Below are 24,282 nucleotides of genomic sequence, written 5' to 3'. Positions count from 1 at the left end.
CAAGCAGTAACAACGTAAGGAGGCGGGAAAAGAATTTAGAATTTTAGAATGCCCAATTAAATTGCAGAATAGAGGACCGCCTTGCCAAAGGCCAAACCTTCCCCATGGATAGAATCCAGGGAGTAGCGTTTTACAGAAGTATGGACAGAGGCCCATGTGGCTGCTTCACAAATGTTACGAATGGGAACACCCATCTGCAGGGCAGTAGAGGCAGCCATACCCCTAGTAGAATGGGCCCGTAAGCCTACTGGAGGGACCTTACCTGCCAAGCGGTAACATTCAGAAATTGTCAAGATAATCCACCTAGACAAAGTCTGTTTAGTAACAGCTTGTCCCAAATGCCTTCCAGCGTATCCTACAAAGAGTTGATCATCCACTCTGACCCAGGACATGCGTGAGATGTGGAAACTTAAAGCTCTCCTAGGATCCAACCTATGGAGCGCCTCTCTTCTTACTTACCAGGGTACGAAGGAGGATAGAACGCCAGAAGAATGACCTGGCTTAAATGAAATTCCGACACAACCAGAAGAAAAGGAGGACGAACCCCCAGGACAACCCTGTCCTTATGGAACACAGTTAAGGGTGGCTTAACGGAAGGTACCTGCAACTCACTCTGCGAGCGGAAGTAAACGCAACTAAAAATACAGTTCAAGGTCAACAGTCTCAAAGGGCAAGAATGTAAAGTCGCAAACACAGCTCCCATGAGGAATTTTAGAACCAGGTTCAAATCCCAACCGGGCACCTGGAAAGGCAACGGTGGGAACGGTGAGTCCTTTCAGAAACTGAGAAATCAAAGGAATTTTAAAATAAGAACACTCCTCAGGCGAGCGCTTAAATATGGACAGCGCCGCCAGGTAACCCTTAATGGTACCCACTTGCAGGCCCTTGTGGGCTAACAAAAGCAAAAAAAGACAGAACCACAGGAAAGGCACATGAAAAAGGATCCACATTCTTAACCCTGCACCAGTCGCAGAACTTTCTCCAACAGAAACAGTACAGGGACTTTGTTGCCAGCCTTCGGCCGAAAGCAACACCTCCATCACATCTTCAGGGAGATCCCAATCCTTATACCTCAACCTTTCAGAAGTCAAGCATGAAGGTTGAGGAACTTGACCTCTGGATGGAGAACTTGAGCCCCCTCCCGTGAGAGCAGATCGTCTGGGTAGGGAAGACGGCGTGGAGGGCAGATGGACATGTCGAGCAGGTCCGGGTACCACGTTCTCCTGGCCCATGCCGGAGCAAGGAACAAGTTACTTACCTGTAACTGTTGTTCTCCAGCATGGGTCTGGCATGGATTCACATGCTCATGAATATTCCCCGTCGTCAGGCTGGGAATCCTCGGTAAAGAAAAAACCAGTATCAGTTTCGTTTCTGATCTGTCTTTCGTAGTAATAACCAATCACTGGTCTCTGCGTCATACTGACCACAGCCAATGACTGCCCTCCACCTAAGCACCGCCTCTGGCAGCCATCTTCAGATTTGGAAGCACGTGAAGTGGCAGTATGACCAAGTGAAGAGCCGCAGAGGGGTAGGCGGGAGGGTTCGCATGTGAATCCATGCCAGACCCATGCTGGAGAACAACAGTTACAGGTAAGTAACTTGTTCCTTCTCCAGCATGGGGTCTGGCATGGATTCACATGCTCATGAATAAAGAATACATAGCAGTACACATAGCACAACCACGGGAGGTGGCAAAGGCTCAACATTAAGCATTACATCAAACTCAACATTAAGCATCTTACCTCCTCACCAGGCTCACCTCAGGCGAACAGGTTGCGCAGCACTGCTTGGCCGACCCTGGACTCCTCCCTGGAATCCCGGTCGACGCAGTAGAATTTCGTGAAGGTGTGCGTCGACCTCCACGTAGCAGCCCTGCATATGTCCAGCAGGGGCACACCAGAAAGGAACGCCGTGGTAGCTGCGATCGCTCTGGTGGAATGGGCTCTCGGACGGCCAGGCAGCGGTCGGTTTGCCAACCGATGACAGTACATGATACAGCCGGAGAGCCATCTGGAAATGGAAGCCTTCGAGAGAGCCTTCCCCTGATTGACAGGTCCAAAGGTCACAAAGAGTTGTGACGTCTTCCGAAAACCCTTCGTGCGGTCCACGTAGAACTTCAGCGCTCTAGCTACATCCAGCGAGTGCAAAGTCCTCTCAGCCGGCGACGAAGGCGACGGGAAGAACACAGGTAACACCAAGGGTTCGTTGAGATGGAAGTCCGACGGTACCTTGGGCATGAAGGAGGGGTGCGTCCTGAGCACTACCCTCGTGTCGTGGAAAGTCAAGTACGGGGCCTTGCAGGAAAGGGCCTGGATCTCTCCCACTCGTCGTGCGGAGGTGATGGCCACAAGAAAAGCTGTTTTCCACGATAGAAACTTCAACGGGGCCGAGTGCAGAGGCTCGAACGGAGGTCCCATGAGCTTGGTCAGCACCACGTTGAGCTCCCACGCCGGGGCCGGAGCCTTCACCGGCGGGAACGATCTGAACAGTCCCTTCATGAACTCTTTCACCAGACGATGAGACCACAAGGACGTCCGCCCCGTGGTTCTGGTGTATCGGGAGATCGCAGCAAGATGAATCTTGATGGACGCGTGTGCCAGACCAGCTTTGGCCAGCGTCAGCAGGTACGGCAGTACTTGGGGGGCCGTAACCCGTAGAGGGTTAATCTTCTGTGCGTGGCACCAGACAGAGAACCTCTTCCATTTGTGTCCGTAGCATTTAAGAGTCGAGGACGCCCTGGCCATTGCAAGAACCTCTCTGCAATCGGCCGGTATGTCGTATCCTCCAAACTCTAGCGCTGCAGGAGCCAGGCCTGCAAGTTCAGCGACTTCGGGTCGTGGTGGAGGATGGCGCCTCCTTCCCTGGAGAGTAGATCCGCGTCCGCCGGCAGCTTGATCGGCGGGGACGCTGACAAGTCCAGAAGGTCCGGGAACCATATCTGCCTCGGCCACGCAGGTGCGACGAGGATCATCCTGCACCGTGACCTCTTGAGCTGGTTGACGAGCCGGATTAGCAGAGGCAAGGGAGGGAACGCGTAGAGGAACAGGCCCTCCCAGGGGAACGAGAAAGCATCGCCCATGCTCCTCGTCTGGGGAAACCTGCTGGCGAACCTCCGGCACTTGGTGTTCGTCGCCGTCGCGAACAGTTCGATCTGGGGTGTGCCCCACCGTCGGAAGAGGCGATCCACCAGATCCTGCCGTAGTTCCCACTCGTGGCACGAGCGCAGCTCCCTGCTGAGTGAGTCGGCGATGGTGTTTATCCCTGCCAGATGAAACGGCACCAGAAAAATCCCTTGGGCAACAGCCCAATGCCACAGGTCCTGCGCCTCCTTGGACAGCGCTGGGGACCTGGTTCCGCCCTGTTTCCTGATGTAAAACATGGTGGTGGTGTTGTCGGTGAAGATCCTCACCACCTTGCCCTTGAGGGATGGAAGGAAGGACCTGAGGGCCCAAAACACTGCACGGAGCTCCAGGACGTTGATATGCAGGGACTTCTCCGTCGGGAGCCAGAGTCCCCTTGCGTGCAGATTTTCGGTGTGCGCTCCCCACCCTTCCAGGGAGGCATCCGTGGTCACGGTCTCCTGGTGGGCTGGGGTCTGGAAGTCCATGCCCGCCGTCAAATGCGCGCGGGTGCCCCACCACCGTATCGCTCGTCGGAAACTCTCGTCGAGCTTGATCCTTTCCTCGAAGCTGCCAGTCGTCTGGATCCAGCGCGCATCCAGGAATTCTTGCAACGGGCGCATCCGGAGCCTGCACATGGGAATGAGGTAGATGCAGGAAGACATCATCCCGAGGAGGGACTTGATGGACCTCACTTTGGCCGCGTCGGCCACCAACATCCGTTGCACCTTGCCCAAGATGGTCCTGGTCCTCTCCTCCGACGGGGAGGCCAGAAGGGACACTGTCGAGGCCGGCTCCCAGAAACAGTGCGACTTGCGCGGGCACCAGGTGGGATTTGGCGTAGTTCACGGAGAATCCCAGGTCCGTGAGGAGTTGGACGGTCCTTGCCGTGTGGACCACGGCGAGCTCCCTCGTCTTGGCGCGGATGAGCCAGTCGTCCAGGTAGGGGTAGACGTGAATCCCCTCGCGGCGCAGCTGCGCCGCCACCGGTGCGAGGCACTTGGTGAATACCCTGGGTGCCGACCGTAGTCCGAAGGGAAGGGCTTTGAACTGGTAATGACGCCCTTGGACCACGAATCTGAGGAATTTGTGGTGCCCCTTTAGGATGGGAATGTGGAAGTAGGCATCCTCCAAATCCAACGACGATAGGAAGTCTCCTTCCTCCAGCTGACCCAGGACGTGCTGGAGGGTGACCATCCGGAACTTCTGCGCCTTGATGAACTTGTTCAGACGTCGCAGGTCCAGGATGGGGCGCCATCCTCCCGTCTTCTTCCTCACGAGGAAGTATCTCGAGTAGACTCCGGAGCCCCGAAGCCTCTTTGGGACGAGTTCGATGGCGCCTTTTCTGAGCATCGCCTTTACCTCCAGGAGAAGTTGAGGGACGTGAAGTTCTTTCCTGGCCACGGGGGGGACGCGCGGGCACCTTGTTTGAAACTCGAGCGTGTGGCCCCGGGCCAGGGCGTCCAGCACCCAACGGTCGGTGGAGATGGACTCCCACACGCTGACGAAGCCCGCCAGCCGGCCTCCCACCGGGGTGCTTCGGTGGGGGCCCGACCCCACGGCCGTTCAATCCTGCTTGGGCGCGGCCTTGCCGCCTTGACCTCCTTGGCGACGACGGCGGGGTCCGCTAGACTTGCCTCGTCCTCTGTAGGCCTCTTGCGACGACGAGCGGGCCGCTTGACGGTAGGAAGCGAAACCGCCGCCGGAACCTTTGGAGGCGCCCTTGCCTCCGCCGCTCCGAAAGGGCGTCCGTCGTTGCAGGACTCCAAGGGCCCGGGCCGTCTCAGTATCCGCCTTGATGGCCTGAAGGGAATCGTCCACTGTCTTCCCAAACAGGTTGTTCCCGTCGAAGGGCATGTCCAGGACTCTGGTCTGGACGTCCTGCCGGAAATCCGTAGCTTTGAGCCATCCACGACGTCGAAGGCAAACGCCGTTGCCCAGCTGGCGGAACCCGGTGTCGGCGATGTCAGTCGCCACGGTGATGGCGTGGTCCGAGGCCACCTCACCTTCCTGCAGGATCTCAAGGGCCTCCGCCCTCTTGTCGTCCGGCAGAAAATCCAGCAGGGGAGCTATCTTGTACCAGAGCTCCCTGTCATAGCGGGCCACGATAGCCAAGGCGTTGGCCGCTTTAATCGTCGTCGCTGCCGACGAGATGACTCTACGTCCCATAGCATCCAATTTCTTTCCCTCGCCGTCCGGCGGGGAAGTCGATGTGGAGGCCGCACCCCCCCCCGCTTTCTTCCTGGCTGCCGCGGAGACGACGACGGCACAGGGGGGCCGTGTCCGGGACCCGGTACTTTTTCTCGTACCGGTCTCTTCTAGCTGGCGTCGTGGAAGGGTTCTTGAGGAGGGAAAGGCCCTCATCCCAAATGTCGTCCAACAGAGGCACTGAGAGGACCGTCTTCCTCTTGGCCTCGCGCCGCTGATAAAGGAAGCCTTCCTTTTTCTTCTCCTCAGGGCAGAGTTGGAAAAGCTCGGAAGCCCTGGAGATCATGGAGTGGAAAGATCCGATCTAGTCGGGCGGAGAAGCCCTGGTGGGAGGCGACGACGGAAAATCCTCGTCGTATGCCTCGTCGTCCGTACCCGTCGCTGCCGTGTCAGTCCCCGTATCATCCCCTCGGGTGGACGGGGAGGAGGGCTGGACGGGGCGCGACGGTTGAAAAGGAGGTGGTGGATGGATCCTTCTTTTCTTGGTAGGGGGGAACACCAGAAGGTCCCGGTTCTGGATCCCCCGACGGGAGAGGTTCCTCCGTCGGTAACGGTAGCCTCGTCCTTATCTCGGAGCATAAGGACTGTATGGCCAACAAAATGGCCGCCGAGTTGTCTTGCGGTGCTGGCAGAGGGGAATCCGACGGGCGGGCAGGGGCCCCGTCGGTATCCTCGACGATGTCGTCGTCGTCACCTGCGTCGGGGTCCATTCCGACGGGCTGGCCTTCTTCCACGCCTAGGCCGTGGCTTAAGACCTCGATCAGCTCCTCTTCTGAGGTTGAGGCCGAATCTCCGACGACACCCTGCCCCCCCTTCTTCCCCACGGAGGGTTTCACGGGGGTCCTATCGATGGGCACAAAGGAAGACTCCCTCCGAGGAGGCAGGGAGATTCTGGGCCCTGAGGTCGCCACCACTGGTGCAGCCACCACAGGCTGAGCCAGGGCCGCCGCGACCGTTCGATAGAGGGCTTGGTCGGATGGATCAAGGCCTTCACCACCTTAGGTGCGCTCACCGCCTTATCCTTGAGGGAGGGGGCACTGCCACGCTCCTCCTCTGCCTTAGAGCTCGACCGGGGCCTCTCCAGGAGCTTCGCCGGGTGCTCGGCCTTCCACTTACCCGACCCAGAGCGTTGGCTCGTGGTTGATGGTGCCGGGAAGGGTGCGCCCTGCCTGGTGCCCGTAGAGCCCGAACGTTCGGCGCTCCCGGTGCCAGCGGACTCGCGGTGCTTGGCCTTATGTTGGGCCCCCGTCGCCGGGGCGCCCTCAAAGGTCTTAGAAGACCGCTCGGATTTCTTCTTCTCGCCAGACGGGCTCTTACCCTCCAGCCAGTTGGCGAGACGTTGATGGCGGTCCTTCATGGTCCGTTCCGACATGTTGCCGCAAAACGCACAGTCCTTCTCCACGTGCGTCTTGTCCTCATGAAGGCAGTAAAGGCAGAAAGAGTGTTCGTCCTCCTTGAAGACGTTCTGCAGCTGGCATCCAGGGCAGACCCTGAACAGCTTTCCGGGCGTCGAGCTTCCCTTCTCCTGGGCCATCTCCGAGACCGGGCCTGAGAAGCTTCTGGATTCCTCCGAAGTGTAGCTCGACGAAATCTTCACCCTTGAGGGGCACAGATGAATCCGACACGGGTCCCCGTTGATCGGATGTAGGATCGGTGGAGCTTGAGGCTCTTTGACCGAAAGAATCGAAGTTTTTTTGTGAAAAAAGCGCGAAAAATAGCACTAACGCTCGAGAGCAATAGCACGAGGATCCCAACACATGAACGTGCGGTAAAAATCTGAAGATGGCTGCCAGAGGCGGTGCTTAGGTGGAGGGCAGTCATTGGCTGTGGTCAGTATGACGCAGAGACCAGTGATTGGTTATTACTACGAAAGACAGATCAGAAACGAAACTGATACTGGTTTTTTCTTTACCGAGGATTCCCAGCCTGACGACGGGGAATATTCATGAGCATGTGAATCCATGCCAGACCCCATGCTGGAGAATGAGGATCATTCGGGAACCGAACCTCCGTAACCTCTGCAGCACTTGCGGAATGACGGGGACTGGAGGAAATGCGTACAGCAGTAGGAAGGACCACTCTACTACGAACACATCCCCTAAGGCTCCTCTTGGAGGAAATTCCTGCGAGCAGAATCTTTCACACTGCCAATTGACACTGGTGGCGAAGAGATCCACTTGTGGGGTTCCCCAAAGGGCGAAGATATCTAAGAGAACCCCCTGAGCCATCTCCCACTCGTGAGACCGTGCTCTGCCTGTTCAGAGCGTGCGCCGCCGCGTTTTCGTCTCCGGCCAGATGAACTGCCGAGATCGAAATTTCCTGGATGGCCCAGAACCAGAGCTGCATCACCTCTCTGTACAGAGGGAGATACCCTGCCCCCCACCCTTTTTGTTGAGGTGGTGTATGGCTACTGTATTGTCCGTCAGAATCAGGACATTCTTCCCCCGCACAGACAGCAGAAACACCTTCAGGGCTAGCCTGACTGGCCTCAGCTCCAACAGATTGATATGGAGTCTGGACTCCGACGGAGACCAACGACTGTTGACCCAACTCGTTGGCATGAGCTCCCCATCCTGTGAGGGATGCACCCGTCACGATAGTCACCTATGGCCAGGGTAGCCAAAATGGAGCCCCCTTCAACAGATTGCCTTTGACGGCCCACCACAGAAGACCCTAGGCGACGGAGGGCGGCACCTGAACGGGATCTGACATCCTGCCGGACTGTGACCACTGAATCGTGAGAGCACACTGCAGAGATCTCAACCGCAGCATGGCCTCTGACACCAGGAGAATTCAGGATGCCATGAGGCTGAGCAACCTCAAGAACTCGAACGCCGGGAGACTCTGGGCATGTTGAAACTGGTTCACCATCTGCAAAATGTGATGAGCCCTCACCTGGGGAGAAACACACAGAACCCGAAACTGAAAATGCGAGTCGCCAACCGCGAACCTCGGGTACTTCTTGTGATGAATCGGCACATGAAAGTAAGTGTCCTTGAGGTCGAGAGACACCAACCAGTCCTGAAGTTGAAGGACGTGGAGGACTTGAGAGAGAGAGAGAGAGAGAGAGAGAGAGAGAGAGTAACCATCTTGAACTTGTCCTTCCTGAGGAGCTTGTTCAAACCACACAAGTCCATGATGGGTCTCAATCCCCAGTCTTTTTTCGGGATAAAAAAATATGGGGGAATAGCATCCCTTGTTCCTTTCCGCTACAGGCACCAGTTCTATGGCGCCTTTCTCCAGCAGGGATCGGAATTCCTGCGCAAGGAGCGGATCAGACTCTAGATTCCCTGGTGGATTGCCATGAGGCCTCTGCCGGAAAGGAAGACAGTAGCCGTGGGCTATGATCTCCAGAACCCACACATCTGAAGTAATGGCACACCATTCTACAAGATGATGCACCAGCCTTCCCCCAACCAGCAAACCATGGGACATGGCCTCATGACTGAGCAGTAGCGGCTGCGACAGTGCCTGAGGGCTAAGAGGCAACTGCCCGAGCGGCCTTAGCACCTAGAGTACCTTGTTTTCCACCTCTGGTACTCCTACAGTGGCCCCTTTGACTTGCAGCTCCCCTCGATCTACCAAAGGAAGAGTAGTATCGAAAGGAACCTCCCCTCCATTGCTGTCCCCTAGGACGAAAAGGCGGAGGTTGGCAAACTGCAGCCTCAACGACTTTGCTGAAGCTTTGGAGGACTGCAACCTCTCAAGGCTCTCGTCAGCCTTGCTGCCAAAAAGATGTTCACCATCAAAGGGCATGTTGAGAAGCCGGGCTTCTAGGTCAGGAGCAAATCCAGACTTCCGCAACCATGCACATCTGCGCATCACGGTGCTCGACGCCATGGACCGGCTGACACAGTCTGCCATGTCCAGGTCGGACTGAACGGATTCACACATGGCATCCTTGCCATCCTCAACAAGGGCAAGAAAGCCATCCCGTTCCTGCCCTTCGGAAATATGTTCAGCCGCCAAACAAACAATTCCACGGAGTGTGAGTGAAACGTGCTAAGGCACACAGAGTTGGCTGCCTGTAAAGCCATATCCCCTGAAGAAAACACTTTCTTCGCCCAGCCATCAAAATGTTTGTCGTCCCTATCAGGAGGGATGGTAGGGTACAATGCCTGCTTTGCCGGGCCGTAGCTGCCTGCACCACCAAACTCTCCGGAGTGGGGTGCGACGTCAAGTAGCAGGGGTTGCTACTGGCTGGATGGTATTTTTTCGGCAACGACTTGCTCACTGCTGGGAGACTCTCCAGAGCAGTCCAAGCCGCCGCCGCCCTTCTCTGTAAAGCCATATGAAATGGCGGCACCGGGTCAGTGGGTGGACCTTGGTCAAGGATATCTGTCAGGTCATCCTGCAGAAAATCCACTCGTGGCGCAGACCACCCCAAGTACTCCGTCACCCTTGACATGAGTCGCCTGTATGAAGATTCAGCATGCGTACAAGGCTCAGGCCTGCCAAACTCAACCTCCGGGGAGGTATCAAGACTACTGGCATCGTGCAAAGACTGACGCAGGTCTTCCAACTGACTATTACCAGATAACAAGTCATCAGGAACCTCATCAGGCACCAAACCTTCCTTAGACCCTTCATCCACCTCAGAGATGTAATCCAGAGGCTGGAACAAATCCCTGGATGAGGGCACAGAAAAAGGGTCAAATACAGGTCTTACTGACTTCTTCAGGGCCTTCCTCTGAGTTTCCACCGATGCACGGAGTACCTCCGATAAAGCCTCCAAAAAGGTGTGGAGGGCGTCGACAAAATCTGCATAGAGCGTGGCGCTGATGGCTTCGACGCAGACCTCAAGGGCGGTGCTCCAAGTGTGTCCTTCGGCGGCCTTGGCGCCAATGGAGTCGACGACTTCCTCAGAGGCGGAGCCTCGAGAGAGTCCCTCAACAGACATGACGCTGATGGAGTCGACGTCTTCTTAGAAGTCCTCACAGGCTCTACTGGTCTCCAGGGCGTCGAGGACCGGGACCTGGAGCGGGCATGGCTAGAGCGATCCACCTTGGCCGACCGAGAACTTGAAGGTTCCCTGTGATCGCGCCGACCGCCCGAGCCCGAAGGCGTGCGAACGGTGGCCCTAGTGCGTTCCTTGCCGGCTTCTTTCGAAGGCACAGATGGAACAGAGCCCTGCGATTGGATAATCGCCATCATCTCTGTACAAAATGCATCCCATTCCGCAGGATAGGAATGCTTGTGGGGACAAGCAACCCGTCGTCTGGCGGAGTCCTCAGATGAGGACGGGGAAAGAGACTGGTGACGGCGCTTCCGTGAATGCCTCAAGGTGGCAGAGGAATGGCGGGAACCACTCCGGGACCGAGATCCCCTGCACTTATGCCGATGATGCGGAGAGTCGCCCCTCGAATCGTCGGTCGAAAGCCCAGCGGATTTCGACTTTCGGGGTTTGGAAACGTTACCGACAAAGCTTCTTCAGTTTCCCGCAAGGCCTTCAATGTTAACGACTGGCAATCATCACAGTCTTCCGTGGCGTGGTCCTCACCGAGGCACCAGAGGCAGGCGTTCTGCAGGTCCGTAAGTGACATCTTTGAACTGCAGTCCCAACACTTCTTGAATCCCGACCACGGGGTGGAAGACGACATGATATCTTCTGAACAAACACGTTCGTAAGAACCGATAGTAATAACTCAGAAGAAGCAAGGTGCGCCGAGATCACCGAAGTGAACACGTTCGCGGAAAAAATGGAACTGAGGCTATGGGCGTCGTGCGTCCTACATATAACATCTGGTGACGTCAGCCATCGGAGGAGGTCCTCGAAGGGGCGTATCGATGTAGGAAATTTTCCGAAGCAGCACAGCTGTGGCGATTACCTGTTATAGATGTGGGATACGTCGGAGGAACCAATCCCTTCGAAGAAGACTATTGTGGCTTGGAGTAGATCAAAGCTGCAGTGATCACAGGAGTGTGGCTGGGGGTGTGCCGACAGCAAGGGGGGGATGGGGGGGGTCACCCTCCATCTGCCTAAAGTTGGCATCAAGGTGCCTGTTAGGGTGTGCCAAAATAGGTTTAAGCCATCCTTTTTGGCAAGTGCCATCATGTCTATTTGCATTGGAGTCCCCGTGGAGCAAAGAGTGAGGACCTCTGCCAATTGTTCCACCCAAGGCTGAGGAAGCCCCTCGTATTTGGCCAGACCCATGAGCCGCTCATGAAAGGCCTTGGTCGACAAAGCTGTGTCAGGGTCATCCGCCTCATCCGTGTGCACCAATGTGTCCTGTTGGTCAGGTGCAGCTGGAGGAGTGGGCGCTGGGGGTTGTGCCGTACTGACAGGAGCCAGCAGCTGCTGCGGTGGCTCCGGCAGCCAGGACCGTTGGAGGCATGGGAGCAACCTTCCGAAGAGCTCCCTCCACCGAGCTCGCCTGTTCTTCAGAGCGTGTGGTCCATGCTGTGGTCCGGGCTAAGGCAGCAGAGGCAGAGAGCGTGGTGGTCAGACGTAGGGAAGAGCCCCTTGCAGGCTGATTACCTGCTTAAGCCCGTTGACGACATGCGCTGGGGACGAGCGTGGCACCAGATGTCAGAGGTATCTGATTAAAGACAAGAAAATAGAAGATACAAGTACTTCTCCTGGGAAGAGCAGTGTGGAATTACTAGGACGGAGGCCTAACCCAGGAGCGATGGTGAAAGCGATCCGTTCCAGTCGATGCAGAAAAGAGGACTGAGGAGTGGCACTGGTTGGTGGCATCAGGGGGAAGCACATGCTCCCAGGGCCATGCCTCCACAGGCATCTACATTTAAAGGGGAAGATGATTCTTTTGGTGAAAAAGGTGCAGTCTCCCGTCCCTAGCGAGGAACGCCCGTACAGCATGGAGGAGTAACTTAGGTTAAACAATATTAAGGACAGGTCCTCCCATTCAGCGAAGTAAGAAAAGCTGTTCCAATATGGTTTCATTCTCTGAACTAAATGATATGTAAAGATTGACTGCACTAAGCGTTTAGTTGCACAATGAATCAGTGTTCAGCCCTTCCAATTTTGTTAAAAGCACAAAAAGGTATCTTTAAAAGGTTGTGAAATTAGGGTGACCATTGTTGGAAAGAAGAAGGGCAGGTTGATTGTGTTTAAGACCTCAAACATATGTCACCGTCCATGAACTGGGGGATAAAGTCGATGGTTAAGCTACAAGCAAAGCACAGATTCTTGACATAGCAAATAAACTGTTGAAAATGCAATTTGTCCTGCCGTCTTAGGTTTAGGCATATTCTTGTGTATGCAGTTTAACCATATTTACGTTATAATCTTTTGCAAATAAATGACAAATGACCTATGTTGATGCAGGCACCATTTTTTGTGTACATAAGTGCCACAGTGAACCATTCAAGCACTTCAGGTTCATCCGCGACCAGTATTTCATGGAGAGTGGAGAAGTGAAGTCTGTTTGATTATGATATGCGCACAATAAATCTTACCTTGCAATTTTGAAACATCTCAGATGCTTTACTTGGTTTGAATTATAGCACTTCGAAGTCTCACTCTCGGCGCCAAGTATTCCCCAACAGCCTGCACCTACTTTAAAGCACAGGCGACGTTGAGGACCAGGCAGAACTTTGCAAACTCAGTCTGTGGGACCTGCCCAGTGAGTGCAATTGGCACCGTCTTCGTTGCCTGCCCCGCATCCCCAGGAGTGCGGCAGGAATACACTCAGCTCGCAGAGGGAACGGAGGATCCCCTTGGGGCCTCCACAATGCACAAGGGGACCTCCGTCAACAGTAATCCAGGGAAGAAAATATAATCCAAAAGGAGTGTACACCAAGCAAGAAGTAAAACAGATTTATTGGACACAAACAACCGAAACACACTGGTCAGACAGCCCTGTGGAAGTGAACTGAAAGAAATGAGCTCACGACTGCCCATTCCAGCAGAACCTTTTATACACGATGTAGAGAATATCCAGACAAATAGTTTAGTTACATTTTTGGGGCAGGTAACAGGAGCTGATTGGTGGAGATATGTCAGACCCCCTGGAAAGATATTTACTTAGGTGACTTATTGGATAAAACATTTCTTGGTACAAAAATCACATTGACACCACCTCTTCACATCACAAACCTTCACACACCATGCTGCAATTATGTTATTGTGCGGATACGTAAAACATTTAATGGTCATTGGTTGGCACTGTTCAATATACAAGTGGATGCCCTGCTCTGTACCGATTGGGAAAGGCATCTTTAGGCACGAGGCAAGACCTTCCCACCAAGCCTGACCAATGATGCACCCCACAGAAATCAGCAAGGACACTTTACAATTTTGCACCTCAGGCACACCGAAACCTCTCCCCGCCGATTGTTTCCCTGTTGCGCACCCCACTACAACTACCCCATTGATCTAACCCCACGCCTCACTGCCGGCGTACTTCCAAACACTGAATATATTATAATTAACTGGCGGATTCCTTGTTCCCTGACAAGTCTTCTTGGACACCAAGGTGCCTAGCTCTGTGCCCTCGAAATCATCTCATGGAGAGATTCTGCTAAAACAGTGTTCCCCTGGGAAGCTTCAGTGTTGCAACATTACTGTGCACCGTTTCTGCTGGGTATTCAAAAAATGAACATTGCTGTAACAAAAGCCGGCAACCCCTTATTGTGAGCGGTCTACAAAAATGCTTTCCCAACATGGGCCTACAAAACAGGATCCTTTAATGTTCGCATTTGCTCAAACGTGCCCCTGATACTACAACACTTTACACCCCCACAGTGCCCCAACAAACCCATCACTAAACACATTACACACCCTCCACTCCGTTCCCCGTGGGGCTTTTTGTGCTGCACCAGCTCCTGCATCTTAAAATATATCTATACCACTCAATGGCTCCATCACTCCTGATGGCATCCGCCACGTGACTTATGTTACTTGCGCAACTGATACATGCGCCACCCTAGACAGTATAGGATCTGGCCCTTTAGAACGCTACCATGGGATAACAAGTGATATTGTTAAGTTAATTATACTCTATTATGGATAATTATCTGTAATTGTTGAATCACTGCCTCTCCCAGTGGGGAGGGAGGGGAGAGGGCGACTGAGGGCCCAATTCCGGGACAGCCCCAGCAAAACCAGGACATCTGGTCACCCTACTGTATAAGCACAAAGCTCTACAAAAAGCACTGAGGAAAGCCGGAAAATCTGATTCAGGAGCCCGATCAGGCCAGTGTGCAATATGTTTGACACCCATTCTTTCAATAGCTAGATGGCTTTTTTGTTAAACCACACATGACTGCCCTTGTTTCCGGATTATGCTAATTTGAATATTTTATACAGCATGTGTCAGGTACTGGAATTCTACTGTAGGATTTAATCAATTGATCAAACAACCAGTACTTAACATCTGTGTAAAGACGCCAGATGTAGAATAGCTTCCCATAAAAGTAAAATTCACATTGTCAAATGGAGCGATATATGTGCACTGAAACTTTAGTGAAAATGTGCCACTGAAGTTAAATGATAGATGTAATTATTGATATATCAGCTATTTACAGACTTGCAATGCTTAGGGTCTGCTAGATTATAGTCAACATTTCCGTAAGGAATAGATTGGGGTATGGCATTTTGACCATTGCCCCATTCTATATCAAATATGTTAAGTAAAAGCTCCATTCACAAAAGAAAAATTTCTATTTTCCCAGGAGATTGACAAAATATGCAGTTAAGCGGGGATGGTAGCTCAGGAATTTAACTTTTATCGAGAACAGATTGAAGAGCAACAGCACAAGAAAAAAAAAACGACTCAAGAATGAGGACTCTTAGGCCAATCAAGTCAATGCAAAAATGAAATAAAAATTAATGGCTGAAGGTTTTTAATGACTTAACCACTGCATTTTTTGTCTGGGTAATCCTCCAGACCATTGCTTTTCAGCTGATGCCATTACAGCTGGGGAATGGCAGAATGCAAACCAGGTTTAATCCCAGCTCAAAAAGGACAGTACACTCCAAATGATGTCACGTCCATTCTGCAAAATACCATAAGCATCCACAGACATGAGGACCAACAAGGCTGAAAGGCCTGGAGTTGCTTGTGTTTCCGTGCAGAGGGGACGTGGCTCATCAGTTCAGGATGGACAGCTTAAATTGGTGGCAGGACAGACTTACTTGTAACTGGCTAGTTCCCTTCTGCAATGGCACGGATGGGCTTCAAAACAATTGTGTGGAAGGTTGCCCAGAGAAATGCCAGTGATTAAGATGATCAAGTCAATGTTTATAGCTTTCCAAACAGATAAACTCATGCAACCTATTTCAATTGAGGGCACAGGGAAACGGTTACAAAGTAATTTCAGAAACAGAAAATGTACTCAAAAAAGGGACACCATATTGAAGGATCTGCACAAAAAGTAATACTTTCTGCCTCGTGAATAGTTTCACAGTTATCTGGAGGAAAATCTGCAAGCATTTTAAACTCCATTGTCAAACGTAACCTCTGATCCATGCTGACCAAATTATCACATTTATTCAACAGGTCTTCCAAAGCAAAATTGTCTTCAATTGAGAAAACTCTCAAACTTTCCAACTTGCATAGCACTTGCAAATATGCACACCAATTTAAAAAATGCTGAAGAAAGCTATGCTCGCTCAATTTAGGATCAGAGTACTCCCGTACTGCAAAAGAGCAAGGCGGCATTTTGCCCACCAAGAGAGCCCATCACACACCAATCCAAATTAAAAAGAATTATGTACACAGCAGCCGTCTTCCTACATGCATTCATCTCTGTTTAACACATCAAACCGCACAATCTTATTTAAAATCCCGAAAGACCAAGCCACCATGAACATCCTCCAAATGTGATCAGCCAATCATGCATCATAAATATGCAAATATACCACATCTAATGTCTCTAACCTGTGGTATGACTAAACAAACTTCAATAGCTACATCAGTCGATTAGATACTCCCACAAAGGATTGTCCTTTGAGGTGGGAAACCCAAGGGGGCCAGTGCAATGAACCCCTGGGTGTCATGGGGTGGATCCCCTGGCTACTCCACCCATGCCACGAGTGGTAAACAGGGGCTTGTCATAGGAAGCTATCCCTTTAAGAAAGCCAATAGCAGAGACGCTGGTCAAGCGTGTTCCTGACCACCCAGGAACCCATGAGGGGCTCCACATATGGAAGACAGACCCCATGTCCCTAAATAGGCAAAGGGGAACATAAACGTGGGCATGCAAGAGGTTTTGATCAAATGAACACCTGTGCATGGAGTTGCTTCACTGCACACAGCCAGTGATTGTTGCATTACATCTGCCTCCCAAGTGGAAGTCCTCTCCTGCAGCCATACAGGATGCAAATCCAAAAAGGTCGACAGCCAGCAAGAATGCTCAGTGCACGGGTAAAGGGACAGGAGAGGGTCACAGGTGGGAAGGGGACAGGTACAAGGCATTGCAAGTGGAAAAAAATCCACCCAAGATTATGGCGCAACCAATCCCTAATCCAACATGAACTACCTACACCAAATTACACAAAGCTATCTTCTGGTCTGAACCCGGACCACAAAAAGGAGGGTGGGTACGACAAACTTATGCAACTTTGGAGACCGAGCAGGAGTTAAACAGTGAAGTGCTGAAGACTACTAAAAGAGCAAGAGGTGGCATCTTCGAGAGAAGTTGCTCGGTATAGGTAGTTTACTGTGCAGCCTTTTTTTACAGAATTTGACCATCGACTTTCACTGTATATAGATATTTGGAGGGGGCTAGGGTAATAAATGTGGGGTTATGGGGCTGCAGGTGCCTCTACACCCACCCTCCCCTTTAGCCGGTAAAATGGCTCAGTGGGGTATTACATGCTCGTTGCTGTGATCTGGGTTTTATCTGCAGGTTCAAATCACGGCAAGGTTGACTCAACTTTTCATGCTTTCAGAATTCAATTGAGTATCAATTCCGCTTGGGTAATAAATGTAAACATGTTCCATGTAAAGCTCTTTGGATCAAAGTGCTTTATAAATATCAAGTTACATAGAGTAAAATTAACTTGCATAAAAACAAATGATCAAATCCGGTTCAGCAAATAAAATAAATTGATAAAATCACAGATCCAGTTGCTCATGAGAGAGAAGGCATGAAAGGTGATTGCTGAAAGCACAGAGGTGGAGGAAAGAAATAACATTGAGAAGTCAGACGGTGAGGAAGGAGGGGGGAATAAAGTGAGGAGGAACTGATGAGTTGGAGAAGGGTTAACATCAGGTGCTGTTTGGGGGAAAAGTCCAAGTGCTTGGAGGCAGAGGAGAAAATGCAGAGTGATGTGGTGTTAATGAGCTATCAGGAAATAGGGGGGGGGTATTGAGGTAAAAGCAGGGTTCGAAATTGCAGAAAGTCATTTAGCTCCGGCTTCTGTCCACAGAGAAGGTTAGCTTGAAACCAACAGCTACTTTTGCCTCCCAGGACGATCTGGTGCCTTACAAATATACATGCGTTGCATTAACTTAGAGTATTTATAAGGTTAATAAATAAGAATTAGTACACATTTAAACAAAGGATCATACATATATGTACCAACATTTAGTTTGCCTCTCCTGTTGAAGTTAGATTGACAATATGTGGTGTACTCCCTCGTGGTTTACCCAGCAGTAGATCCTGTCTAATGGGTAATGCCACCCAGGAGCTGGTTTTAGCTCCTGCCATTGAATTTGAATTTCGATCCCTGCAAAGAATGTCATTGTGCTGTGAGTGGATTAAGTCACACAGTGTGGCATCAAAGAAGTTGAAAAGAGACAGCAGTTGAAGCAGAGAGGTGGTAGGGGTTCCTTTTAGCTATGGGACCGTTTCAGTCTGTCAAGGAGACAGATGGGTCATGGGGAAACAGCAATGGGCGACTGGGATAGGGAAGTGAAGAGCCTGTAGGAAGCTCCTGGCTACCTACACCTTGGTTTTCGTTCTGGGAGTTGGTGTAGGAACTAGCCAAGCCAAAACTGACACTGCTGATGTCTATTAACTGGGTCTTGAGACGTGGAAGTGGGGTCTGACCACAATCTACTGAATCTATGAAGTGGAGGAGGTGATCCTATAGACATAAGACAAGAAAAAAGGGTTTCATTTATAACGAATGCATAACGACAAAAAAGAACGATTTTTTTAAAGCCATAGGGGAGAGGGGGGATCCAAACCCTTGTTTCCCTCAGCTATAAACCCCACCCAACCACTTCTCCACAAGATGTAACCCATTACCCACATTCGTAATTTTTTTCATTATAAAGACTGTATACTGAAAAAAGGTGTCTACTAACACTGTTCTCCAGACTCTTGCAAGCAATCTTATATGTGGTCTCTTGTTCAGTCTCTGTATGAATGCAAAAGGCACTCATGCAGTGCATGCCAGTTGGTTAGATATCTTAATGTCCCTCATATCACATGTTAAATCCTTTATTTCCAGCCTAAAATTAATTTTCTTTAACAGTATCTAGACAGTAGGAAATAGGTTTATGAATATTCCAGTGTAAAGATACTAAAGGCAGAATACAATATTTTGCCATCTTCACAAACCTACAATAAAGTGATTTTAGTGTGTTCTCAGTGACATCCTTGATTTATAGGTGATTTATAATGCACCTATACACAAGTGTTTCATGGCCCAGGGAGGGGAACAAGAGAAACGATCTTACTGGGTCTAGAATAATTTAGATCGTACAACTGGGCAGACAAGAAGTACATGTAAGGGGGCGAAGTGCCGCGAGTGGAAAAGTGCCCTGGGTTAAGTGCAAGGAAAGCAGGGCCTCCAAGGGGAACATGCCCAGGAAGTGCAAGTAAGGCCAGGTGGCAGTACATGAGGACCCGAAGGCAAGTGCTAGGGACTGGGCGGGGGTGTGGGGGCTGGTGTCCTATATGACTCAAAGGAGCACCAGGCAGCCAGTCATGTAACTGAGCAGGAGGAAGGGAAGGATAGAAGAGGGAAGGCAGAGAGGCAGTGGTGGGGAAAGGTTAGCAAGGGAGAGGCAAAGAGAAGGAAGGGGAGAAAATTAAGGTCTTGAGGAGCTTCAAGAAATATAAGGACGTCCGGCTCGAGACAGAGTGGCAGGGAGGCCATACCAGAGGGAGGCAACTGCAGAGGACAGACATACCACCCAGTCTCAGCTTGCAGAAGCGACTCACCCGCAGAGAATTGGAAGTAGATGAGCAGAGGGCTTTGGAAGGAAGGTACTTAGGAAGAGAACATTGGAGATAGTACAGACCCCAGAAGGCCTTGTGGACGATGCAGAGGGTCTTTAACTCGATACTTGCAGCCACCGGGAGCCAGTGGAAGGATTTCAGAGCAAAAAGATGCAGTCCCTGGGCTTCAGGCAAAGGGTAAGTCTTGTGGTCCTGTTCTGGAGAAGTTGCAGAGGGTAGAGTTCGGTAGATTGAGAAAGACTGTTGCAGTAGTCCAGCCTAGATAAAACCTGGGCTCTGAGAAAGTGAGCTTCTGGGGTAAGTTGAGAAAAGGTAGAATACCGCTGGAGAGGTGCAGTTGGAAATGGGATTTTTTGAAGATGTCGGATGTGTGGAGCGTAGAGAGTGAAGTTGGATTACCTCAAGGCTTTTTGCCTCACAAGCGGGTGAGGCCACAGGGCCAAGGGAGGCCCGGCCCAAGTGAAAGGGGAAACGCAGGAGCAAGGGTCCCAATAAGGAGGATCTCCGGCTTACTGGCATTAAGGCAGAGCTCAGAGGTGCACTATGCCTGAATAGAGGAAAGAGTCAGGGATGAGCGAGGAGAAGGCGGCCGAGGGCAGCCTGAAAGAGCTGCGTGTCATCCGCATAACACTGAAAGTTCGAGGAAAAGAGATCAGGCGGGCCAAGGGGGCCAGATAGACATTAAAATACCAGGCAAGAAGGGAGATCCCTGGGGAACACCACATGTGTGATGGAGGAGAGGAAAAACGCAAGTTCAACCTGGGAATGTCGGTGCAAGAGGAAATAGCATAGCCAGGCAAGAGCCCGATCCGTGATGCCAAGGGTATCTCAGAGACGTGTGATCAGGATGTTGTGGTTCAACGTGTCAAAAGCAGAAGAAACGTTGAGGATGAGAGAGGGAAAGTAAGAGTCAAGGTTAGAGAGCAAATCTTCACAGGTGTTCAGGAGAGTAGTTTCTGTGCCTCTGGCTGCTCTGAAGCCAGACGGATGGTCATGGAGACAACCAACAGATTCAGTGTGGAGGGTTAGCTGGGAGATGGCCAATTCCTCCAGGAGTTTGCCCAGGAAAGGAGTAATAGAAATCGGGCGATAGTTGCCGGGATGGAGGGGTCGGCAAAAGGCTTTTTGAGCAGAGGGTGCACAAGCGAAAACTCCATTGGCAAAGGAGTGGTTGCAGAGATGGGCCAAGGCTGGAGTGAGAGTCAATGTTGTCCTTAATGGTTCTGGAGGGGCAGGGAGACACCTGTTTGGATGAGACTTTCATAGCCCGGACTGGTCAGGTGTGACAGGAGAGGAGGAGAAGGGTATAAGGGGCAGCCAAGGAGGGCCTGAGAGTGTTCGAGTGAGGAGAGCAGATGAGTGAGGACAGGATGTTTTGAGTTTAGTGATGAAATGAGAGGCCAGGGCCGAGCAGAGGGCCTGGGTGGGTGTGGTAGAGGAAGATACTGCAGTGTGATTGGCCAGCTCCTTGCAGATTGTAAAAGGTTTGGCTGTTAGATGCCAGAGATCCGGCTTGAATGTAGTCTTTTTTTTTTTAATAGGGGATGGAGAGTTTATATTGTCTTTGAAGTAGGCAGCAGGCCAGTCCAACAATGAACCTAAAGCTACCCATTTTCATTCAGCTGCTCTGCAGTTGCGTTCCAGGGTGGCCAGGTTGGATTTGCACCAAGAATTGCACTTTCAGCAGGCTTCAGGTGGATCCTCCAGACAGAAGCAAGGAGGACCAGAGTGCTGGAGATGGTAAGGTGAAAGTTGGAAAGGTCTGTCAGGATGGCAGTTAGCCGCAGGAGTAGGAGAGTAGGTGGAGGTAAAGGCTGCCACTGACACTCTTCATGGGTCGGAAAACCGTGAAGGAGGGTGGCAGTGTTGGGTGGGCCATTGCCAGGGGAACAGAAAGCTTCAAGTGCTAAGAGAGAAGAAAGTGATCAATCCAAGAGAGGAGTAGTGCGATGGTTAGACAGATGCAGGCAAGAGGAGATGAGAGCATGCAAGGTTTGTCCAGCAGAGTGGGTCACACCTGAGGGTACAACGTAAAGGGAGGGAGCCACAGAAGTTGCGTAAAAGCCCTGATGAGTCAGGAGAGTAATTGGATATGGAGATCCGCAAGGAGGAGAAGCTGGGAGGTAGAGGAGAAGCTGGGGGGAGGGGACAGAAGAAGTGAGGTCAGCCCATTCCGAGAGGAAGAGGGTGGCCTGGCCAGGTGGCCTTTAGAAGGTTACCAGGGTCAGCGAGGAGCCAGGCGCAACAGAGCCTGCAGACCAGGCATTCAAAGTAGAAGTAGGCTCGAGTGGGAATGGAGACAGGAATCCGATCAGGGCCACTTCGTCTATGGGCCTGGGCTCAGAGAGGATCTTGTAGCCCACAGGGAGAAGTGTGTCAAAACTAGTGACAGAGCTGGCCTTCAACCAGGTCTAGGTAAGAGTGAAAACATCTAGATCCACCAGTTCAATGAGGTGATAGATGTCTGAGGAGTGCGACAGCAGAGCAACAGTTTTGAGTAGCAGTGAGGAGCTGGTTGCCACTTTTGAACAACTTCTAGAGCGGGTACAGGGGTACCCCCTGGAAGTGGCAGAGGAGCCTGGGAGATAGAGAGGCGGCACAGGAGCCAAGGAAGTCATGGATAGCAGAGGGGCTAGAGAGGTGGTGACCAAGGGAGGTGAGGTAGCCAGGAGAGAGGCATCTGGCAAGGGAGCCAGAGAGGTAGTGGATGAGGCAGGCAAGGAGCCAGGAGAGCCAAAGCTTCGAAGGGAGCCAGAGTAGTGGAGGGAGGGGGCGGCAAGGGAGCCAGAGCAGAGGCAGGGAGGGGGTGGCAAAGGTGCCAGAGGGAGGGGGTGGCAAAGGCGCCATGGAGGATGGCAGGGGATCCAGGGTGGTGGATGAAGGAGGCCAAATGGCCAGCGCAGATGTAGCCGAGGTAGTGGAAGAAAAAAGTTTGAGGCGAGGGAGGCACCCATCAAAAAATTAGGTTGGGCTGAGGCTCTTGTACCAGGATGGTACAATTGAGATGAGAATGACTGGAGGAATGTAAGGAGGTTAAGAGGACCTCCCAATGTGTGCCACCATTAATGGGTGAGGAGTAAGGAGAGCACAGCGCGACCATATTAAGGCCCCAGAGGTCGGTTACAGAAACGACAGGGGATGTCGGTGAGTGTCTCGGGCGGAAGCACTAACACGGGTGTCAGCGATGGGAAGGCCTGAGTTGGAGACCAGCGTGTCCTTCTTAAGCTTCTTCCTTCCAGACTTAGTGAGAGGTGAAGGATAGGAGATCGAGCAACAGTTAGAGAAAATGGGGAAAAGAGAGAGCACCATAATGAGTGTGGGAGGGAGGAGAGGAGTTGCTTTGCAATGCTGAGCAACTGGGCGCAAGGGAAGTGATGGGAGGGGGGGTGAGACCACATGGATACACAAGTAAAGGGAACAGGCAGTAATATACAGTTACCAGAAGTCAGATAATTTAGCACAGGTGTATAAGTTTGTGACAAATCTACAGCAGATGTCTGGTAGTCTAATAATTTACAGTTCAAGAAGAAAAACCAACCTGATTTGCCGGAGGATGTCAACTTGAACTCTTTCATAGCCACCATAATCTACATATCTAATCTCCACCTCGTTGCTCTCCTTGTAGAAGGACACCACTTGGGCTCGCCACCATGCTTTATCATTGCCAGGTGCAGCACATATTACCCCGACTGTAAAGATGCACATAAGCAGGGGGAAATGAAAAATAAAAAGATTAAACCCAGTCTTTAAAGAAAGTTGCAAAACAAGCTTACCTCTCACAAAAGGCTGCAATGTCTAATGTGAAGAAAATTTGAAATTAAGATTTTAACTAGGCATTGTTTTATGCTTGCCAACAAAGTGAAATCTTCACAACAGCTAACTTGCTCAATAGGCTGCAACCCACTCAGTAATCCCTCAACCACATTTCAGATATCCCAGATTAGGGCATTCATTTGCAGATCAGTCTCACCCTACCCATGCCATTCCAGCCCAAAATGCCAGTAAGAAAATCTTGGAGTACAGATAGCTGTTTAGAGAACAAGCTATTACAGCTTGTTTGTACATTGTGGGCGTGGGTAGAGGGGATTTCTTATATTGTTGACCAATTTGAATATCATTTCGGCATGCAACTGTAAGAGCAGGGGAGGTTTGCAATATGAATCCAGAAGTTCTGGACTACAACCCCCAATTGCTCTAGCCAGCATAGGCAATGGCGAGGTATCCGAGTTGTAGCAAAATCTCTGGAGATCTGAAGGTTGCAGAGTCCCTAGTACAAGAAAAACACTTGCTCTCTCCTAGGACAGCTGCACCTCAGCCACAGCTCCATGAAGCCCAAAGAGGTCAAAAACATGTCTGGACTGCTGTTTTTACTCTTGCTCGAATTTGCCAGGCATATGAGGCTGGACTGATCTTATAGTAGGGATCATAGAGAGGCCCAGAATTGGAGCTGCCACAGCTTGCAGATACAGTGGGAGGAGAGCACCAGATAAACAGCTGCATTAACTTACTCGTTGCTTGCTCGGCACGCCCAAAAAACAAGAGCATCATTTACACTATGGAATGTGGTAGTTAAATTACCTAGACGTTTGCGGGCCCATGTGCAAAATCACCCCAATACAGGAGGCACACGGTTGACTGTTGGGGCATTTGTCTTCGTACCGGCTGGAGGAAGGGGTGGGATTTCACCAACTTGGTAGTATGGGTCTCGGGACTAGCAAATGAAGGCTATTCTAGATTATATAGATTCCTACGTTTTTTGCCCTAGCGTAAATGGAAGCCTACAATTATCAGCATGCAAAGTATTGTGGGTTTTTAAATTACGCCTTTGCAATAATAAAGTAAATGCATTTGATGA

At 51.3% G+C, this 24,282-nt stretch overlaps 1 protein-coding gene across 3 annotated transcripts in view; it reads right to left on the bottom strand.

Moving 5' to 3' along the window:
* AKAP1 (A-kinase anchoring protein 1) overlaps positions 1–24,282 on the bottom strand; it is a 970,220-nt gene that overhangs the window by 240,643 nt on the left and 705,295 nt on the right. For all 3 annotated transcript variants that reach the window (XM_069614626.1, XM_069614627.1, XM_069614628.1), the window contains one exon: positions 22,966–23,116. In XM_069614626.1, coding sequence (XP_069470727.1) covers positions 22,966–23,116 — 151 coding nt within the window. The remainder of the gene's footprint in view (positions 1–22,965; positions 23,117–24,282) is intronic.

This window comes from Ambystoma mexicanum, chromosome 9, assembly GCF_040938575.1.
Source record: "Ambystoma mexicanum isolate Mex_15411 chromosome 9, UKY_AmexF1_1, whole genome shotgun sequence".
In the NCBI taxonomy this organism is placed as follows: domain Eukaryota; kingdom Metazoa; phylum Chordata; class Amphibia; order Caudata; family Ambystomatidae; genus Ambystoma; species Ambystoma mexicanum.
This window is presented reverse-complemented; position numbering and strand designations above follow the sequence as displayed.